An 18,164-nucleotide genomic window follows, 5' to 3' on the forward strand; every position below is an offset into this window, starting at 1 on the left:
TGTGCGACCACGATAAAAATAAAAATGTTTCAGTCTTCAATAAAATGCTATGTAAAAGTATTTTCGTTTTTAACGATTAACCACTCAAAAGTAGAAATGGCGTCCAACACAGATAAAAACACAAAGCGAAATGCGACCTAACCCATTTTTCCCCTCCGCCAAATCTTCACCAACCAAATTTCCCATACCTGAAATGAAATAAACCGGTCTGTTCTGAATATCATAAAATCAAAGTACAGATCACGACTTACAAATGAACACCTTGACGATTGCTTACGAGTAGGAATATCATCATACTCTCCTAATTACGAAGCAATGGCCAATGAAATGCAATGCCAAAAATCACATTGACTTTCGGATTTATATTTTTTATAAAAAATTTTTATACTTTGTAGATTTTGTATGCATTGTTTAGTAATTACTTGTTTTGTAAAAATTATTGTTAATAGTCTTGTGTATGCTTTTTTACATTTTTGGAATTAAATGTTTTCTGTACATTATGTGTATGTATTATTAACTATGTCCAAGTATAAATTCACCTTGAAAAAATAAATGGTGCCCGCCGTTCGGCCGGTATTCTAGAATGTGCTCTTAGTTACAAAAAGGTTAGGGACCCCTGATGTAATTATTTCAAATGTTAACATATTAAATTATTAATATACAATTATTAATATAACTTTGTAAGAGCCCAAGTTTCTAAAGCCCAAACTTTGTAAAATAATATATATTATTTTACAAAGTTTGGGCTTTAGAAAGACAAAAATATTACACAGTCAGTAATGGATATAGATTTTCATAAGCCATTGTATCAAAATTAATTGGACTGTTTTTAAGTATTGAATGATTAAAATTAAGTTATTTTTGTTCTTTTTTTATTAAACATTTCTAGCAAAGACATTTATTAATAACAAATGTTTTTGCAATTTCAAATGTTATCAAATTGAAGCTAGAGTGTGAAACCTGATGCAGGCTTATGAAATATGCTGAAAATGTTTGTGTTATTAATAAATGTCTTTGCTGGAAATGCAAGAATGGTGTTTGGAGTTAAAGGTTAATTTAGTATTGCCTGCAAACTTTAAACTTAGTACAGTGGGTTGATTGGTTAATGAACACTTTCGCAAAAGATTTTTGTTTGGACAACAAAAACATGTTTGGATAATGAACACTTCACTGAACAAACACAAGAAGCAATGCTGCATTTAAGATTTGTAAAAATATGTTTTACTGGTATCTATGAATGGATTATGGAACCAGGCTTTCACCATTGTATACACAATCTTTTTTGCACTAGTTTATTTCTGTGAATTTTTGTAAGTCCTTTTTTGAACTATCGTGTAAAAAACTGATATAGTAGATCATCAATTATCCGAATACCGATCAACTGAAACATCGGTTAACTGAAAGTGTTCCAGTCGGCAAATTCAAATTTCTGCTAGTGCTGTGGTGCTGCAATATTTCGCTACAATATTATTTTTGTTGGTGTGTGTGTTTTAGCTGGCAACACTGAGAGGGTACTTAAGGATACGCCAGTATTTGAACGAGGCTTGTTTTTCTCATTGTGAGTGGTGAGTTTTGCTTCAGCTCATCGGAGAATATAGCCCAAGTGGCTGACATCTCCAGCTAAACCCAAGAAAAAGAAAGAGTTTTGTGTGGTGTTTTTCTGTGGACTGTGCGTTGTGCTGAATCGGAACATTTTTGATACTAGATTAGCTTCCGAAATGTAACTTTTTTTGTTTTTATATTTTTCAACATACAGTAGAGAGTTGTTAATTGGAATCAATTGGGGACTGGGGTTGTTCAGATTAGTGATTTGTTTCGATTACTGATTATGTACGAAAAAATACATTAACCTGTCCAATGTTCAAATTTTTCTCCGTTGCGTGTCGCTTCGTGTTGAATTTTTGTCGATTTTAAGCCAAACGAAAATTTTTATAATAATAATCGAGGCTATCGTATCGTTAAAAATTATTTCTTCATTTTGTATAAACAAAATAAATATATTGAAGAATATAAAAACATGAAAATTATACTTTAGAAGTAAATCTAGTATCAAAAACGTTTGATTCAGCATGACACAGTCCGACTGAAAATCGTTCCGATTACCAGCGATTCCGATTACCGGGTTCTGATTAACGATTCTCTACTGTATTTATTTTGTTTGTGCAAAATAAAGAAATAATTTTTAACGATACAATAGCCATGATTATTATTTTAAAAAAAAATTTTTGTTAGGCTTAACATCAATGAAAATTCAATGCGAAGTGACACACAATGGAGAAAAATTTCAACATGGGATAGGTTAATATATTTTTTCATACGTGATCAGTTATTTGAACAACCTCAGTCCTGAATTGTTTCAGATAATCGATGCTCTTCTGTAATATTATGGTGCCTAAAAAGAGTGGAGTGCCAAGAAATATGCTCAAACATAGAAACCAAACAAGAAATAATAGCCAAGTTAGAGAGGGGCCAGAAGAGGTCTGATGTTGTAGGCAGTATGGCTTCAACAGGTCTACAGTAGGCACAATCTTAGCTAAGAAAGATATACCATGTTTACTCGCATATAAGACAAAGTTTTTATTCATTTTTCACTGCTTTGAAAACCTAGGTTGTCCTATACGCATAAGTGAAGGATTATTTGTTTTTTTGCAATAATTTCTATGAACTGTGTATACCTCATGCTGTTATTATAGGTCTACAGTCTATTTAGCATAAGTTGGCACCTACTGTAAACAAATTAAGACACACTTTCCTTTGTTTATTGGTTTAATCCTATGTCCATTAATTAGAAACCGCATTGCATCTCATTCGTTCGCAGAAAATAGTTTCTAGTTATTTATAAAAACATTAATGAAATACAGTTCACTTAGCAATAATTATAAATGTAGTTATTTTATATTAGTTAAATTGTTATTTTTAATAAATATTAGCATATTCTGAATCATTAAAAATAAACTTTTTCTGGTCATGCACATTATAATGTTTTGGTTTTGTTTTCCATTCATCAAGTATTAAGGCAAATATGGTTGTTTGGTTAATATGTACATTTTATAATACTTTATTTGTGATAAAACAAAATAAAATTAGAATTGTATTAATAAATCTAATTTTGTTTATTTTGATCTCTAAAGTCACACCTCGTCATATATGCGAGATCGTCTTATATCTGAGTAAATACGATAATCAAAAAGACTCGAGCAGATAAAGGAGTAACGAAAATCACATCTGAGAAACAAAGATTTGCCATCCATAAAAAAATTGTGAGAGATTGTTTTTAGTTTGTGATTACATGTAAATAAACAGTAAGAAATTGTATAATTTTTTATTTATTTTTTGGAGTCTCCAGAACAAATTAATCAAATTCTCATAAAAATCTATGGTATATCAATAATCTGTTAACAGTAGCGAACGTTTTCTTTGAATGGATTATGTTTATTAACCAATCACCCACTATATTAGATTTTCTTTTACTTGCTGTCTCACAAATTATGGTATTATGCACCATTTAGGTATAATCTGTAATGGTAACATTATTTCTGGATAATCTTGTATACATAAATAAATAATTAAGAAAAATATATATCATTTTACACAAGAAGTATTTTTAGTCTGTCTTAGGCCAGTAAGACAGGCTAAAGATATTTCCTGTGTGAAATGAGTTTTACTTTTATCATGATATCAAGATTTTCCCAGTTTGAAGATGAATGACTAAATATAGGCATCTTGTAAAATTTTTTAAGGATTTTTTTTTATATCAAATATATATTATAATAAATAAATCATTGGCCCAGAAACAGAATTTTATAAAATTGATTTTTAAAAAGTCAAATTCTCTGAATTTAAGTTTATATCTGAAAAAATTTATGTTTCAAATTTTGTAGGTTAAGGAGCTTGCACAAGCACATCTATATTTTCTTTTATTTTAAATTATTTCATTTTCACTAATAAAATTTTATTTAAAGTAATACTGATAAAAATAAAACTACATTAAAATTTACATAGAGTTAATGCTTATGCATAGATCACAAAATTGATTGTGCAAATTTTATTTGAGTGTGTTAGATATTTTCTTACTGTAAAGATTAATAAATAATTTATACATTATTATTTATTAATCAATTTTTTCTTTTTCTAGGTATGTATGTATAAAAAAAATTTCCAGACATGATTATATTTGAAATCTAATATTATATAAATGCTGTTATTTTAAAAGTTAATACAGAAAATGTTCTATAAAAAGGTTTAAGGTTAAGTGCTTTAACTTTTGAAGTAAACAATATTTGAGGAAAATTTTTTTATAAAAGAACTTTTCATTGTGTTTACAGGATTTATTTACTTTAAGAAAAATAAACTTAATTGTTTATTTCATAAATTATTATTATTATTTGTACTATAGTTATTTTGAAACTGACATTAAAATAGAATTTTTGAAATCAAATTTTATAGTTTTTAAAGCAGAAATTGCATTTTTTTTTACAGTAATAGGTCTGCTTTTTGATAATAAATAATTGTAATAAAATATGCAATTTCATCATCAAGATTACTTGTGTAAAGATTAACTAGTTAAGATAAATTAAGTGGGGGGTGAATTAAGGGGATTTTTGTTCTAAAATGATAAATCTAGGAATGATGATTTATTATATATATAATTGTATTTCATTTTGTATTTTAGCTTTCTTTTGTTGAAGCTCTATATTATATTATTTTTTGTTCATGTCAAAGTAACAGAGTTAAAAATCAATTACGAGAAATTCCAATAAAAAAATAATAAATATTTTAGTAATTAAAATTTATTTAATTATAATAAATATTCACCATACTCCTTTTTAAAGTTACCAAAATTAATCTTTATTTAATTATGTAATAGTTTTGTGTTATAAAATTGATAATAATAGTGTTGATATTAATAATCAATAATATAATAACTTAATTGGTAATTATTTACATATCAATTTTTATAAAACTATATCTGTACAAAATTAAATTGTTCATATTACAAAAACTTGATTGGAAAAGAAAACTGTTTTTCTAGTATTTTTAATGACAAATAATAATTAACAAAATAACATATGGTAGCATTACTTTAAAAGAAAATATAAAAAGCCAATTTCTGCTTGCTAATTTTTCTGGCAAAATATAAATTTTATACTTACAAGAAAGAGGTTCAGAAATGTATTTCACTGATTTCATTGAGTTTTTGCATGGTTATTCTAGATCACTAAAAGTATCCCCTGTAAAGTCATAGGTTCACTTTTTGCATTTTATTTCAGAAAATTATGATTTAAGGTCATGACAACGGGTTGCTTTTGAACTGGAAGTTGGTAGATACTGAAGTAACAAGTAATTTTTATGTATGTACAGTACATTACATTCAAAATCTGATAGTTTTTGCAAAATGAGCATTTTATAAAAAAATGTTCATTTTGCATCATTTCAATCAATACTTGAAATATCTGAAATGTTTGATAGTTGGCAAGTGGTAGTGGCAATTGCAGGAAACAAGAGTGTTCATTCACAGATTCTATACTTGTATTCATGCCTATCTAATGTTTTTTTTTTTAAATTTGGTTATTTTTTATTTTACACTATAAAGTACGATGATGTTTGAGCTAGTATTTTCAGCCATATAATTTACTTACAAACAAGGAGTATAATTTTATGAAATTTTTCCTTGTACTAAATTCATGAAATGAGCAGAAAAATTCTAGTTTCATGAAATTATAGGCATAATTGGACTGTAAAAGTCATACCTTTTAAGTATACACCTCTGTGTCAATCATATGACTTCTACTTCTTAAGGCAGTTGAAAAATTTTGTAGTTAAACTTAAATTCCAGAACAATTTGACACTTCTTGAAAAAATTGAGTTCCACAACAGGGTATAAGCTATAAAAAATTCTTGCACTGGTATACAGTCAGTTCTCAGCATCTATCTTAAATGATATGTTTTTTCATGTCTGGTATTCCTCACAATTAAAAACAAAAATGTGTTTTTCTAAATGTTAAAGATGTGTTTTAATGGTAGTACAAACAGGAAATATGATTGTGGTATGATTTCTGTGGCTATTTGGTGTACATGATGTAGAAAGACAATGTCCTTTGCATGCTTTTATAATGATGACAACCCAACACTGTATTTTTATGAACAAATAAGGAGAACTATATATAACTATTTATTATTTTTTTAAATTATACTTTTTGCTTGTAAATAAATTATTTGGTTGAAAATAACATTAACTTGAAAATCATTATAGTTTATAGTGAAAAATAAAAAATAACCAAATTAAGAAAGAAAAGAAAGTAGTAACTTTCAGTAAGTGCAAACCACAATTATAGAATCTTGCAGCCTGGCAGATTGCAAAAATTGTAGATTGTGATGATTTCACAATAAATAATTGCTTATCAGTACATGAAATCTCATTAATCACAAAAATTAGCTCAGCAGTTGTCAAAATTATCACCTTTCTAATGTTTTTGGCCTATTCCGAATGTCTTCATCACGAAATTAGAACAATTATTATTATTTTAACATTTTGATATTCATTAACAAAATTTTTATTTGTTTGAAAGTAAATAAAGAACTAAGTTAATCTTTTTATAGGCCAAATTCATTAATATCAAATATTTGTTTTATTGTTTACAAAATATTCTTCTAATTAAAAGTTTGCAATGCTAATACAGCTTTGTGCACCATAATTAAATATAATCACATTTAGGCAATTTACTTTAAAAAATTTATGCATTTAAAATTTTGAATTTGAATTTAAAGATTTGTGATTAAAGAACTTACAATTTGTAAGTTACATGTTTAGGTTATTTAATAAATCATTGTGAATGTAACAAAATTTTGTAGCTATTTGTCTCAAAATGTATATGTTCACAAATTCAGTTAAATATCAAAGAGCCACACACCTAAATAATGAATAATTCTTAAATCAAATAAAAGGAAGAAAAAATAATAATAAATATGAAAAGGAAATATAGATATAGAACAATCAGGGTAGTGGCAAAATTAGAACAGGTAAGGATGGAAATTTGTGTGTGTGTGTTAATTTGAAATTATGTGAAAGGTCTTTATCTTATGTACAATATTATATAATTACAGTTTATATCAGTTAACAATCTTTAATAAAATTTTATGAAATCAAATTTTTATCGCATGTAATGAACTTCCAGAACTGCGGATTTCAAGTTGTTTAAAACTTTGAAGGCTTGATTCATTGCCTTTTCATCATTCTTGAATTCTGGAAAATGGTCTTTTGTGAAATACAGGATTAATAATTGTTTATTATTATTCTGGGAATCTTTCACCTGTTATATCATATGTAATATCCTAGGTGTATAAGCTTAAATCCGCTGTTTTTTAGTCAGAAAAAAACACGTTTTTTTCATAGCAAGCAAAAACAAATTTATTCAAAGTACTTTCCCTGACTAGCGACACATTTTTTCCATCTCTCGGGCAATGTGTGGATACCATGCCAAAAAAATTCTTTTTCTTTCGAGGCAAACCACTCATCAAGCCATTTCTGGACATTTTCGTAAGAATCGAAGTGGCGCTCAGCGAGCGCGTGGCCCATCGACGAAAATAAGTGATAGTCAGAAGGGGCCAGGTCTGGTGAATAAGCGGGATGGGGTAGCACCTCCCAGTCGAGTGTCTTCAAGTAGTTTTGGACCAATGTTGACGAGTGCGATGGTGCATTGTCGTGGAGGAAAATCAGCTTGTTGTGTCTTTGCTGATAATCTGGCCTTTTTTCACGCAGAGCATGATGCAATTTGATCAGTTGTTGGTAGTAGCGGTGGGCATTGACAGTTTCACCAGGTTTCAACAGCTCATAGTAGACGATACCCTGCTGATCCCACCAAACGCACAGCATCGTCTTCCGTCCAAAGCGATTTGGTCTTGGGGAAGATGTTGATGGTTTTCCTGGATCAACCCACGATTTCTTGCGTTTAGGATTCTCAAAATATATCCATTTTTCGTCGCCAGTTAGAATCCGATGAAGAAACGACTTTCTTTTTTGTCTGGCAAGTAAGATTTCGCATGTGTTTTGGCGTCGCTCCATCTGCCTATCGTTCAATTCATGCGGCACCCATTTTCCGATCTTTTGAATCTTTCCCATGGCACGTAGACGCATGGAAATAGCTGGTTGAGTAACACCCAGTTGCTCGGCAAGCATTTTTTGTGATTGGGTATCGTCCTCGTCCAAAAGAGCCTGCAATTGATGGTCTTCAACCTTCCTGGGCCGATTTTCACGCTTCTTGTCGCTCAGGTCAAAATTGCCGTCTTTGAACTGACGAAACCAATCTCTGCACGTGGTTTCCGATAAAGCACTGTCGCCATAGGCCTCCACAAGCATTCGATGAGCTTCGGCAGCCGATTTCTTCAAATTGAAGCAGAAAAGCAGAGCTTCCCGCATATGCTGTTTTTCTGGCACAAAACTAGGCATGATTAACAAAGGAAAAATGTATGATGTCGTATGAAATCGCTGATGATGTGCACAAATTAATGTTGACAAATGTCAAAGTCATCGAAAAAAAAATATGGCGTCTCCACGGTAGCTTAATACGCTTACTAACGCCATCTATTAGCAAACAGCGGATTTAAGCTTATACACCTGGTAATATCCTTTTTATGTTAAAAATTCTTTTGTCTTATTAAGATTTTATTTTTTCATTTTCCTTACGTTTGATTATTCAAATGTGTGTTCTTTTTTAGAATATTTTAATACATTTAAAAAATTTTTTATATCTATGTTCCATATATGTTCTTTGCCTGAAGATAACACTGATATAGTGTCAAAAGTACTTGCATGACCACTTTTATGACGTTATTAAAGTACATAATGTTGAAAGACTGTTTCTTTTATTAGTCATATAATGAATAAATTCACATTTTCATTTACAATAATAATAATAATAATAATAATAATAACATTTTTGTTTTAAAGTTTATTATCAAGTTAATTTTATGTATTTACTAATAAAATGGAGATTATGGTGGAAAAAATAGTATGCTTGTTACAGAATTAGTGTGTGAAAATTATAAATTGAAAGTTTGCATTATCCACATTTTATCTTCATGTTGAATAACACTGTATATTTATATTTTTTGAATTAATAGCAGTTTGGGTTAACATTAGTAATATTAGTGTGAAATTATTTCTTTTTCTTAGAGATATTACAAATTTTTGTCAATAATTCTCAAGTAAAATTATTTTATAATTTCAGCCATTTTCATCCAAAATTACATAAGTAGTGAATTGATTTTTGCAATTATATAAACATTTTTAATGTAAATTCCTGAAGTTGTTTGGTAGTAATTTAGTTATTTCTCTATTTGTTAAATAATATGATTAGTTATTTTTTCTGTACTAAAACTTATAAGATCTTTTTCTGAATGTAAACTGTATTTTTGATAATATTACAAAACAGCTTGATTGTTATCTGCATTTATTTGCTTTCTTGTTTAACATATATTGATATATCATTACATGTTAAGTGAAAATTGAGTTAATTTGGTAAGCACACATTTTAAAATATTTAAGCATTTATATTTTACAATTTACAACAGTATCTTATTTATAATTTTTCTTAATCAGAGCAATAGTTTCTCAATAATCCTTAGAATAGAATTATTATTATATTTAAAACTAAAAGTTTATATAAGAATTATAAAGTATGTTGTTTTATGCAGGTAACTTTGCACTGTGACTTATGTAATTTGGAATTTAGTTCTCAGATTCCATTAGACATGCATCTTAAAGGTGCTAAACATGCCAAAAAACTTCGATCCATGGAAATTTTAAATGTTCTTGAACAAGATGGTAACCATCCCATTATTTCAAGTATTTAATTTTATTTTTAGATATAATAATAAAAGATATTTGAAAGGAATGGATATTTTTTAAAACTGATTAAGAATTATTTTTGTAATCATCATCACCATTATTATTAATATTTTCAAAAGACAAATAATTTTTATAATTAACATTTTGAAAACAAAATGCCGCTTTAATTTAGAAATGCCAGATAAAAGTTTTATTTGATGATATAATTTAAAAATTCTTGTATTTAAATACCTTGCAAATAAAAATAATTTTATAACAATTTATTTTTAAAATTCTTACTTTTTCAGGTAAAGTTGTTCAGCCAAAAGGTGTTAGCAATTCTCTTCGATGTGAAATTTGTGATGTTATTGGAAACAGTTCACAACAGTTGCAGATGCATCTAACTGGTAAAAAATATTCAAAAGTTTTTTTTATAATGGTTTATATTATTCAAAAAAATGTTCAGTTATAAATTGTGGATTTATTAATAGTTCTAGTGAAAAGTACCAAATTATCATAAAATGCCACAAAATATGGCAACATTATAGCAACAACAAAAGAAACTAAATGCTAGAGTTAAGGTTATCAAAAATGTTTAATTAGAAATGTTTTTTACCCTTAATTTAAGTTATCTTTAGGTAAAAGAATATAATTAACAAAACAGAAATGTTTCACATTTAAAAATTACAAATGTTTTTAATTATTTTCCTTTTATTAAAAACAAACATTTTTTTTATTTATAGACTGAACTTTTCAATATTTAGGACTCAAAAACTTTCAAGATACTCTAGCTCATGTTTAGTTTGATTCTTTATTCAAGAAAACAGGAGAATTACACCTAATCTGTACACTCAAACCTGTTTTTGTGCGATATTTCATGTGTGCAGTCTTTTTTTGTGCGATTTTTTATTATATATCCTGCCAACTAGTATTCCAACTAGAAATATCCTGTCAACTAGTATTCACCCTACTTTAGACCCTTCTCCTTCTGAGACTTCTATGACAATGTCCTGGAAAAGATGACACCAGCTGTTCTCAAGGTCTGTAAACACAATAACTCATCGGTGTCAGATTTCAGATTTTGCAGAAAGGTGAGACAAAGGAAATTAAACTTTGAAGCTTTCTCTTCAAAATTAACGCATTTCTTTTGTTTTTTTTTCGTTTTTATGTTTAATTACATTAAAATTAAAAATTCCTGAATCAAATTGGACAAAAAGGAGCTACAGCAAATAAAAAATCGCACAAAAAAAGACCGCACAAAAACAGGTTTGAGTGTATTTTCTACGTGAGACTTTTTTATGCGGTCCCTATCCACCGCACTAAAACAGGTTTGAATGTATGTAAAAAGATAATACATTGAGTAAAACCCCTTGATTATATAAGGAGTTATCAGAAAAATTTACTTCTAAAATCTTATACTAACTACAGTACTGATCTAATCTCATCAATACCTGAATAAATACAATGCAAAAATTTATAAAAAGTATTATTGAATAACAATGATCAGTCTACTAACTTCAAATCCTGTACTAATAAATAATATTATTCTTTATACATAAATTATTAAAGGAATGAGACCAATCCAAATTATTATTATTATTTACCATAAATTTTAAACACACTTTATTTAAACATGATTCATTTAGCCTAGAAGTTCTGATAAGTAATTACTTAATCTTCTAGAAATGAATGATTTTAGAGGGTCAGCAGACTTTTCAAATAAACAAAAGAGCTCAGAGTAAATTAATGCAAACCAAATACTTTTTAGTAAATTCAACTTGTATTTTGTCCTGTCAGTCAGCAGTCAGTTGAAAACTCTAATATTTCTAAGACATATAACAGAGAAGGCAATACCATCAGTTTTATAAATTTAATTTAATAATAAATTTTATCAATTCAATAAATGTAGATAATTGTATAAAGTATGAAGCCTAGCTGCTTTTTCCAATTGAATAACTCTGTTCAAAAGAACTCTAGTTTTCATTTTCTTGTTTAAAAACTGAAAATTAAAACATTCATTGCTGGAAAAAACTCCCAGATATCTATAACTAATTGTAATCTGCCCAGAAAATCCATTAAACTACCATTTAACTGAACAATTCTTACTGCTTACTGTTCCTACAGAAAACCATAACTTTGATTTCTTCAGATTCAATTTCAAATTGTTTTTATATAAATAATTAACCAATAAATCAATAATTCTCTACAAAACAATCACGGAATCTGATAAAATTACATTATCATCATCTGTGTAAGTGAAAATTTTAACCTGAACTTCATTAATTTCAATACTATCTGCTGAATTGTTAATATTTTCAATGCGATCATTCAGAAATACACTAAATAAAACAGGGATTGAAATAGAATCCTGTCTGACTCCAAACTTTGAGTCCATAGCTGATGAATATATTCTTCCATCTCTAATACTTTCATACAATTCAGTCAACATAGAAACAAAGCTATAACTAAAACCATATTGCAATATTCTCAACCATAGTAAATTTCTATTAATTGTAACAAAAGCTGATGATAAAACTGCAAAAAAGGCATATATCTACTGTGTTTTTAAAAACTAAAAACATTTTCTGTATTACAGTGTAAAAGACAAAGATATTATCCACCCTAGTATAGCCAGGATGAAGATCTGCTTAATTCCCATGTAAGCTTTCTTTTCCATCTCACCACCTCTATATAATATACTACAAAACAATTTTGATAAACATGGTATCATTCAGATTTTTCTATAAATTACTTGGAACATCTCTCTGAAGTATACTTAAAAACAGGTGTCTAAACACTTACCTGCCTAACATCAGGAATCTTTTCACATTCAAAAATCCTTCTGAAAAAATGCTGAATGTTTGGCTTTATGTTCTGAATATTCCAAAATTCCAATGAAATTCCATCAGATCCTGAAGCCTTATTTGGCTTAATTTTCTTCAAAGTAAAATCCAATTCAGGCTATGTAATTTTCATATGTAAAAAGTCAAACTAGTTAACACAAAAATTAAAAATGGAATTATTCACTAAATAAGGTTTACTAGACCAAACAAATCATAAAAATGGCTGTATCATTAATCAATTCAGTAGATGTATATCTGATATCATGAGATCCATTTCTTTTGACCCCACAAAAATAGTTTCAAAAAAGTCTATTATTTTTTACAAAACTATTCTATATTTTATGCATAAAAATTATTTTTTTCTACAAATCTGCTTGACCAGACTCCATAACTTAGCATAAAATGCAATCATGCAAATCATTACTTTTTGTAAATAGTCTAAGTTTTATTCATTGTTCTAATTAACTTAGGACAATCAGTATCAAACCAAAAGCATAGTATGTTTCATTCTTGTATTAAAACCTTTTTCACAAGCAGCCCTACCAGAATAAGAATCACTTAAATCATTAATTGAATCTAACTGAAAGGGATCAAAAACATTTTTCAATGTGACAACCAATTCTTCCCTTCTAGATTCATCCCAAAAAATTATTTTAATGAAGTGTTTATCCTTAACTGATATATTTTTCCCTGACACTATCAATCACAAAAGTAAGGACATTGATCAGAATCCAAATGCTGATCCACCACAAAAGAAACCACTCTTTTAAACAGAGGGAGAAACTAAGACTAAATCAATAACAGATCACCCTTGTCTGGAGAGAGAGAGCCTCATTTAGACATCTCCCATTTAAATTGATCAAACTCAAATCCTTGCAAAATTAAAGTAACTTCCTACTGAAAGAATTAACTGTTCCAGTTTTAAATCTATACAGAATACAATTTTAATTAAAATGAATAAAAATGGATTTAGAAAGTTCATTCTCCACTCCAGTTCTTGTATTAAAATCCCCCATAATTGCTGTATCATTATTCTTTACCAATGCCAATCCTAAAAGTGTATCCAAAATATCTTGCCAATTCTGCTCTTGAAAGTAAACAAAACAGACTAATGTATTTTTTAATTTTGGACTGAACTTAATAATGATAGTCATACTGATAAATAACTGCAGACAAAAATGTTGACCTAATTGTCAATAATCAATCAGTACAAAAGTGACTGCTAAAATACATTCTAAATGCTTTACTGAAAAGTAACCTGTAATGCATTACAGTCTGTTACAAAAGTATAGGAACACCATAAATTTTGTGTTTTTTCAAAATTTATTTTGAAAATATTACTGGAAATATTATTATTTTTTATCATTATTTTGATTATTTTATCAGGTTTTTTTACATTTTGTAAAGCAGCATAAATTTTTTTCCACAAATATTTTTTGATGTGTTACAAAAGTATAGATACACTTTCTAAAATTACATAAAAATAATTTTTAAATATATTTTAAACGCTTTTAATATTTGGTTTCAACCCCTTTGACTACAATTACTTGAAAAATTCTGTTAGACATGGAGTTTATTAATTTTTTTTTAATTGTTCATCCTTAATTTCATTCCATGCAGCCATTATTGCAATTTTCAATTGATTTACAGATTCATATTGTTTTCTATTTTGATAAACAATGGCTGCTAACATTCCCTATAAATTTTCAATGGGATTTAAATCTGGATTATGTGAAGGCCAATCAATTATATCAATATTTTTTTTTTTAAACCAATTTTTAGTCGACATTGAGGCATGAATGAGAGCATTATCTTGTTGAAACTTCCATTTATGACTTCCAATTAATGCACCAAATGTAATATTATTATACAATAATTCTTGATACTTTTCTGAGTTCATATTTTTGTCAACAAATACTAAATCAGTTTTACCTCCCCATCCAAACCCCCCATCTCCTTTTTGCCGGCTTATTTTAACTCTGCGTTCTCTTCTTAAATCATGCCAATAATATGAAAACCCATCAGGACAATCTAAATTAAACTTCTTCTCATCACTAAACATTATATCTTGCCATTCTTCAGTCCATCCCATCTTGTCTTTAGCCCAGTTTAAATGCATTGATTTGTTAAAGGTGGTTTCAACTTCATTTTTAAATATTTTACATTGTCATTGTTTTCTAAAATTTTCCAAACAGTTGTGTGAGATACATCTACTGGTAATTCAGCAGCCACTTGCCTTGTTGACATGTTTTTATTAGTTATAAGCTTCAAAACTTGTTTCTCATTCTTGAATGTTAAACATTTAGGCTGTCCTGACTTTCTTTTTTACCTGTAATGTTCACCTTGTTGCAAAATGTTTATAATAGCATTTGTAGATCTATTTACAGCTGCAGCAATTTGCCTCAGAGACTTGCCTGAACCACTCAAATAATAAATTTTACGTATTTCTTGCTCCTGAAGTACAGTTCCACGAAGCATTGTTGAAAATGTTTATATAACATTAAATAAAACATTCAAAAAAGCCACCAAGACAGTTAAAAATGATGACATCTAATGTAGTGGTAATATTTTTAATTATTATTATGATAAATTAATTTTTAAGAGGCTTTTAAGGGGTGTTCCTATATTTTTGTAACAGACTGTAGATATTCCTGCAATTGAGAATTATTTTTAGAAGAACCATACCAAGTCTTGAAAAGAAAAATCATGCTGAACTGCAATAAATAATTCCAAAACTGACTGACTTGTTCAATAAACCTACACAATTCCAAATCAGTGATGATAAATCCATGTTTTAGAATTGCTATGAAGACACACATCCTTGACTTGATTATAAGTTACATCATAAAAATATTTGCACCATTAACACTTTATCATACATTATTTTTACCAACTGTACACCAGAAAGCTTTTGTTCTTCCTCCAAAAGAATGAAGTCTATCGCTAATCTCTCTTAATCTAGATGAGAGATCATCATTTACAAAAATACTCTCCAGTTTTTTTTCTATTACTTGCTTTTTATTAAACTTCTTGTCATAAAGTCTACACTGAATACACAAATGACTAAGCAAGGTGTACTTCCTCTATTTCAAGAATATTGATATGTAATAACTGCATAATTTCTTTAACAAATTTCATTATTTTGTATCTGCAGGTGACTCATCCTGATCCTCAGACATACTAGATCAAAGGAAAATCACTATTGATTTTTCCTTTGATTATCCAAAAAATCTAATTTTCAGTTGATATCCTCAATCTTCTTACAATATCCTTATCAATCAAACTGCACTTTTTGCTGACTACTTTTTCTACTGCTGTTAATCTAACATCATATTTCCTAAATTTCTTCTAAATTTTTAATTCAGTTTACTATATAGTCTAACCTAGAAATAAATTCAACTTCAGGGTTTAATGAAAGGTGTAAATGAAACAGTACTCACACATCCTCTTCCACATTAAAGTTTTCTTCTAATAGATGAGCAAACAATTCTTTGTTCCCTTTTAAAAGCTTCCTTCTATTCAGCTTACCTTCCTTCAAAATTGGAAAGAATGATTTCCTATTTAAGTTAGAAACTGTAATAATCAATTTACCTAAAGAGAAAATCAGAAATTAATATTAATAACACAGCAGACAGATGCTCTCCAAGTTTATTCCAATAAAAAAATAGTTTTGTTATAATTTGATTTTGGATTACCCATTTTAAAAATTTTCTGAAGTTTTATTTTGTTAATCTTGCAGTGTATGCATGCATATTTTTAATAACAGATATTTTCCAACATTACTATAAAAATATATTGTCAGTTTTGAAAAGCTTTTGCAATAAAATATGTTGGAAAAAAAGACTTTTTAATACATTGCTATTTTACTTTTGGTTTTTATATGACATTTTTATTAATTATATACTTTCTTTTCAGGGAACAAGCACAAATCTAAATGTCGTTCTCTTGGTATAGACCCCAGTTGTTTTCAAAAACCACCACCACCCCCTCCACAACCTGTACAAAATGTTGAAGAAGAAAAAAGTCTGAAAAGAACATATGGTAATTTTGTTTTTGTATTTTGATGAAATAAGAAAATATTAAACTTCTTAAATTATAGTTGTGGAAAAATATTTCATTAATTTTTGTTTCTATAGTTGTTGAAGGTTATATTTAATAGTTAGAAAATTTTCTTTGGTAAAAGTTTTAAAATTTCCAGAAATAAAAATAAAATTTATATTTTGACATGTATACAGTAACTGAATCAGTCTAATAACAAAATCAGCCATCATTTATTGCATTTATTTTAGTACTATAGTGTTTGGTATCCAAAATATTTGTGGTAAACCTCATGTAAAAAAAGTGAATAAGGATATTTTATATGGGAAACGTACCAGCACAATCTATAACTGATTTCCAATGAGCTAAAAGTTTATACTGTAAAATCTAGTAGAAATCTTTATCTCTTGAAGTGAAGAAAGCTGTTTTCGTGCTTCTTAGTTTTAGAATTGTTGATTGAATTTATGATTGTTGAAGACAAAGAAAACATGTTACTTGGATGGTGCAATGTCTGGAGAATAATGGGTAGAATTTCCCATCCAAGACTATGGAGCTTGACTTGGGTTATTTACACTTTGCAGGCGTGAGCATTATACTAAAAGAGCACAGAATCTTTGTAATAAACAAGTATAGGCTGTTTTTGAAAAAGTGCATCTATAGTGGGGTAATGACATGAGTGAATCTGTGTGCATTTCCAATAGAATGGGTCAATTGAGTTTTCTTTAATTTTTTTGTGATACAGCCTAATATTTATAAAATTATAAATTATTCATTCATTTTTAAAATAGTAAATTGCATTAGTGCACTGTAGGCCTATTTAAGGTTTATCTAAAAATTCAGAGAAAACTTGGGCTTGTATCAATTGTTTTCACTAGTGACACTTAAGCTGTGTGTGAAATTTTTAATAGAAAATAATGTTAAATCACTTAGTCTCTCTTTGGCCATTGAACACAAAAAATATCCTGAAAATTGAATAAAATTTACATCAGTAGTTTCTCTAGCAGGATTTGAAAATATCACATTTTGTCAAAATATTAAAATGTTGGCTATTTTCAGTTCTTATAATTTTCAACAATAAATGTTGTGACTTAGTAACCATATTTTACTTTCACTCTTCAAATCTCTTATAATGAGAAGTACAGATCTTATAACACAGTAGTTACGTTCTGAAAAGTGCTGTGTTATGTGAATCCATGCTATATGAAACAAAGGACTAATGCAAAGCATGAGGTTAGGTTCCAGAAGTTAGCAAAAGTGTAGTTCTTTTTTGTCACTAAGAGAAATATGTTTGTTAAAGCAATCAATAATTAACAAACAATCACAATTAAAAGTATTGCATAACACATTAATATTAATTTTAGTTAAATGAGGATATTTTCTTTCTACAAAGTGTTGTTGTCATCTGAGCTTTTTTGTTGATCTTGATCAGAAATATCAGCAAGAGCTTCATTTTTAAA

General features: G+C 28.2%; 2 protein-coding genes across 3 annotated transcripts in view; both read left to right on the forward strand.

Moving 5' to 3' along the window:
* The window catches only part of LOC136988475 (zinc finger protein 385B-like), a 66,820-nt gene that overhangs the window by 21,869 nt on the left and 26,787 nt on the right, over positions 1-18,164 (forward strand). For both annotated transcript variants that reach the window (XM_067286337.1, XM_067286339.1), the window contains 3 exons: positions 9,694-9,823; positions 10,135-10,233; positions 16,585-16,710. In XM_067286337.1, the coding sequence (XP_067142438.1) occupies positions 9,694-9,823; positions 10,135-10,233; positions 16,585-16,710 (355 nt within the window). The remainder of the gene's footprint in view (positions 1-9,693; positions 9,824-10,134; positions 10,234-16,584; positions 16,711-18,164) is intronic.
* The window catches only part of LOC136988460 (NAD(P) transhydrogenase, mitochondrial-like), a 267,559-nt gene continuing 255,308 nt past the window's right edge, over positions 5,914-18,164 (forward strand). Inside the window, exon 1 of the mRNA XM_067286306.1 lies at positions 5,914-5,917. The gene's annotated coding sequence lies outside the window, so the exon portion shown is untranslated. The remainder of the gene's footprint in view (positions 5,918-18,164) is intronic.

The sequence above is a fragment of the Centruroides vittatus genome, unplaced genomic scaffold (assembly GCF_030686945.1).
Source record: "Centruroides vittatus isolate TY-2023 unplaced genomic scaffold, ASM3068694v2 scaffold_3315, whole genome shotgun sequence".
NCBI lineage: Eukaryota > Metazoa > Arthropoda > Arachnida > Scorpiones > Buthidae > Centruroides > Centruroides vittatus.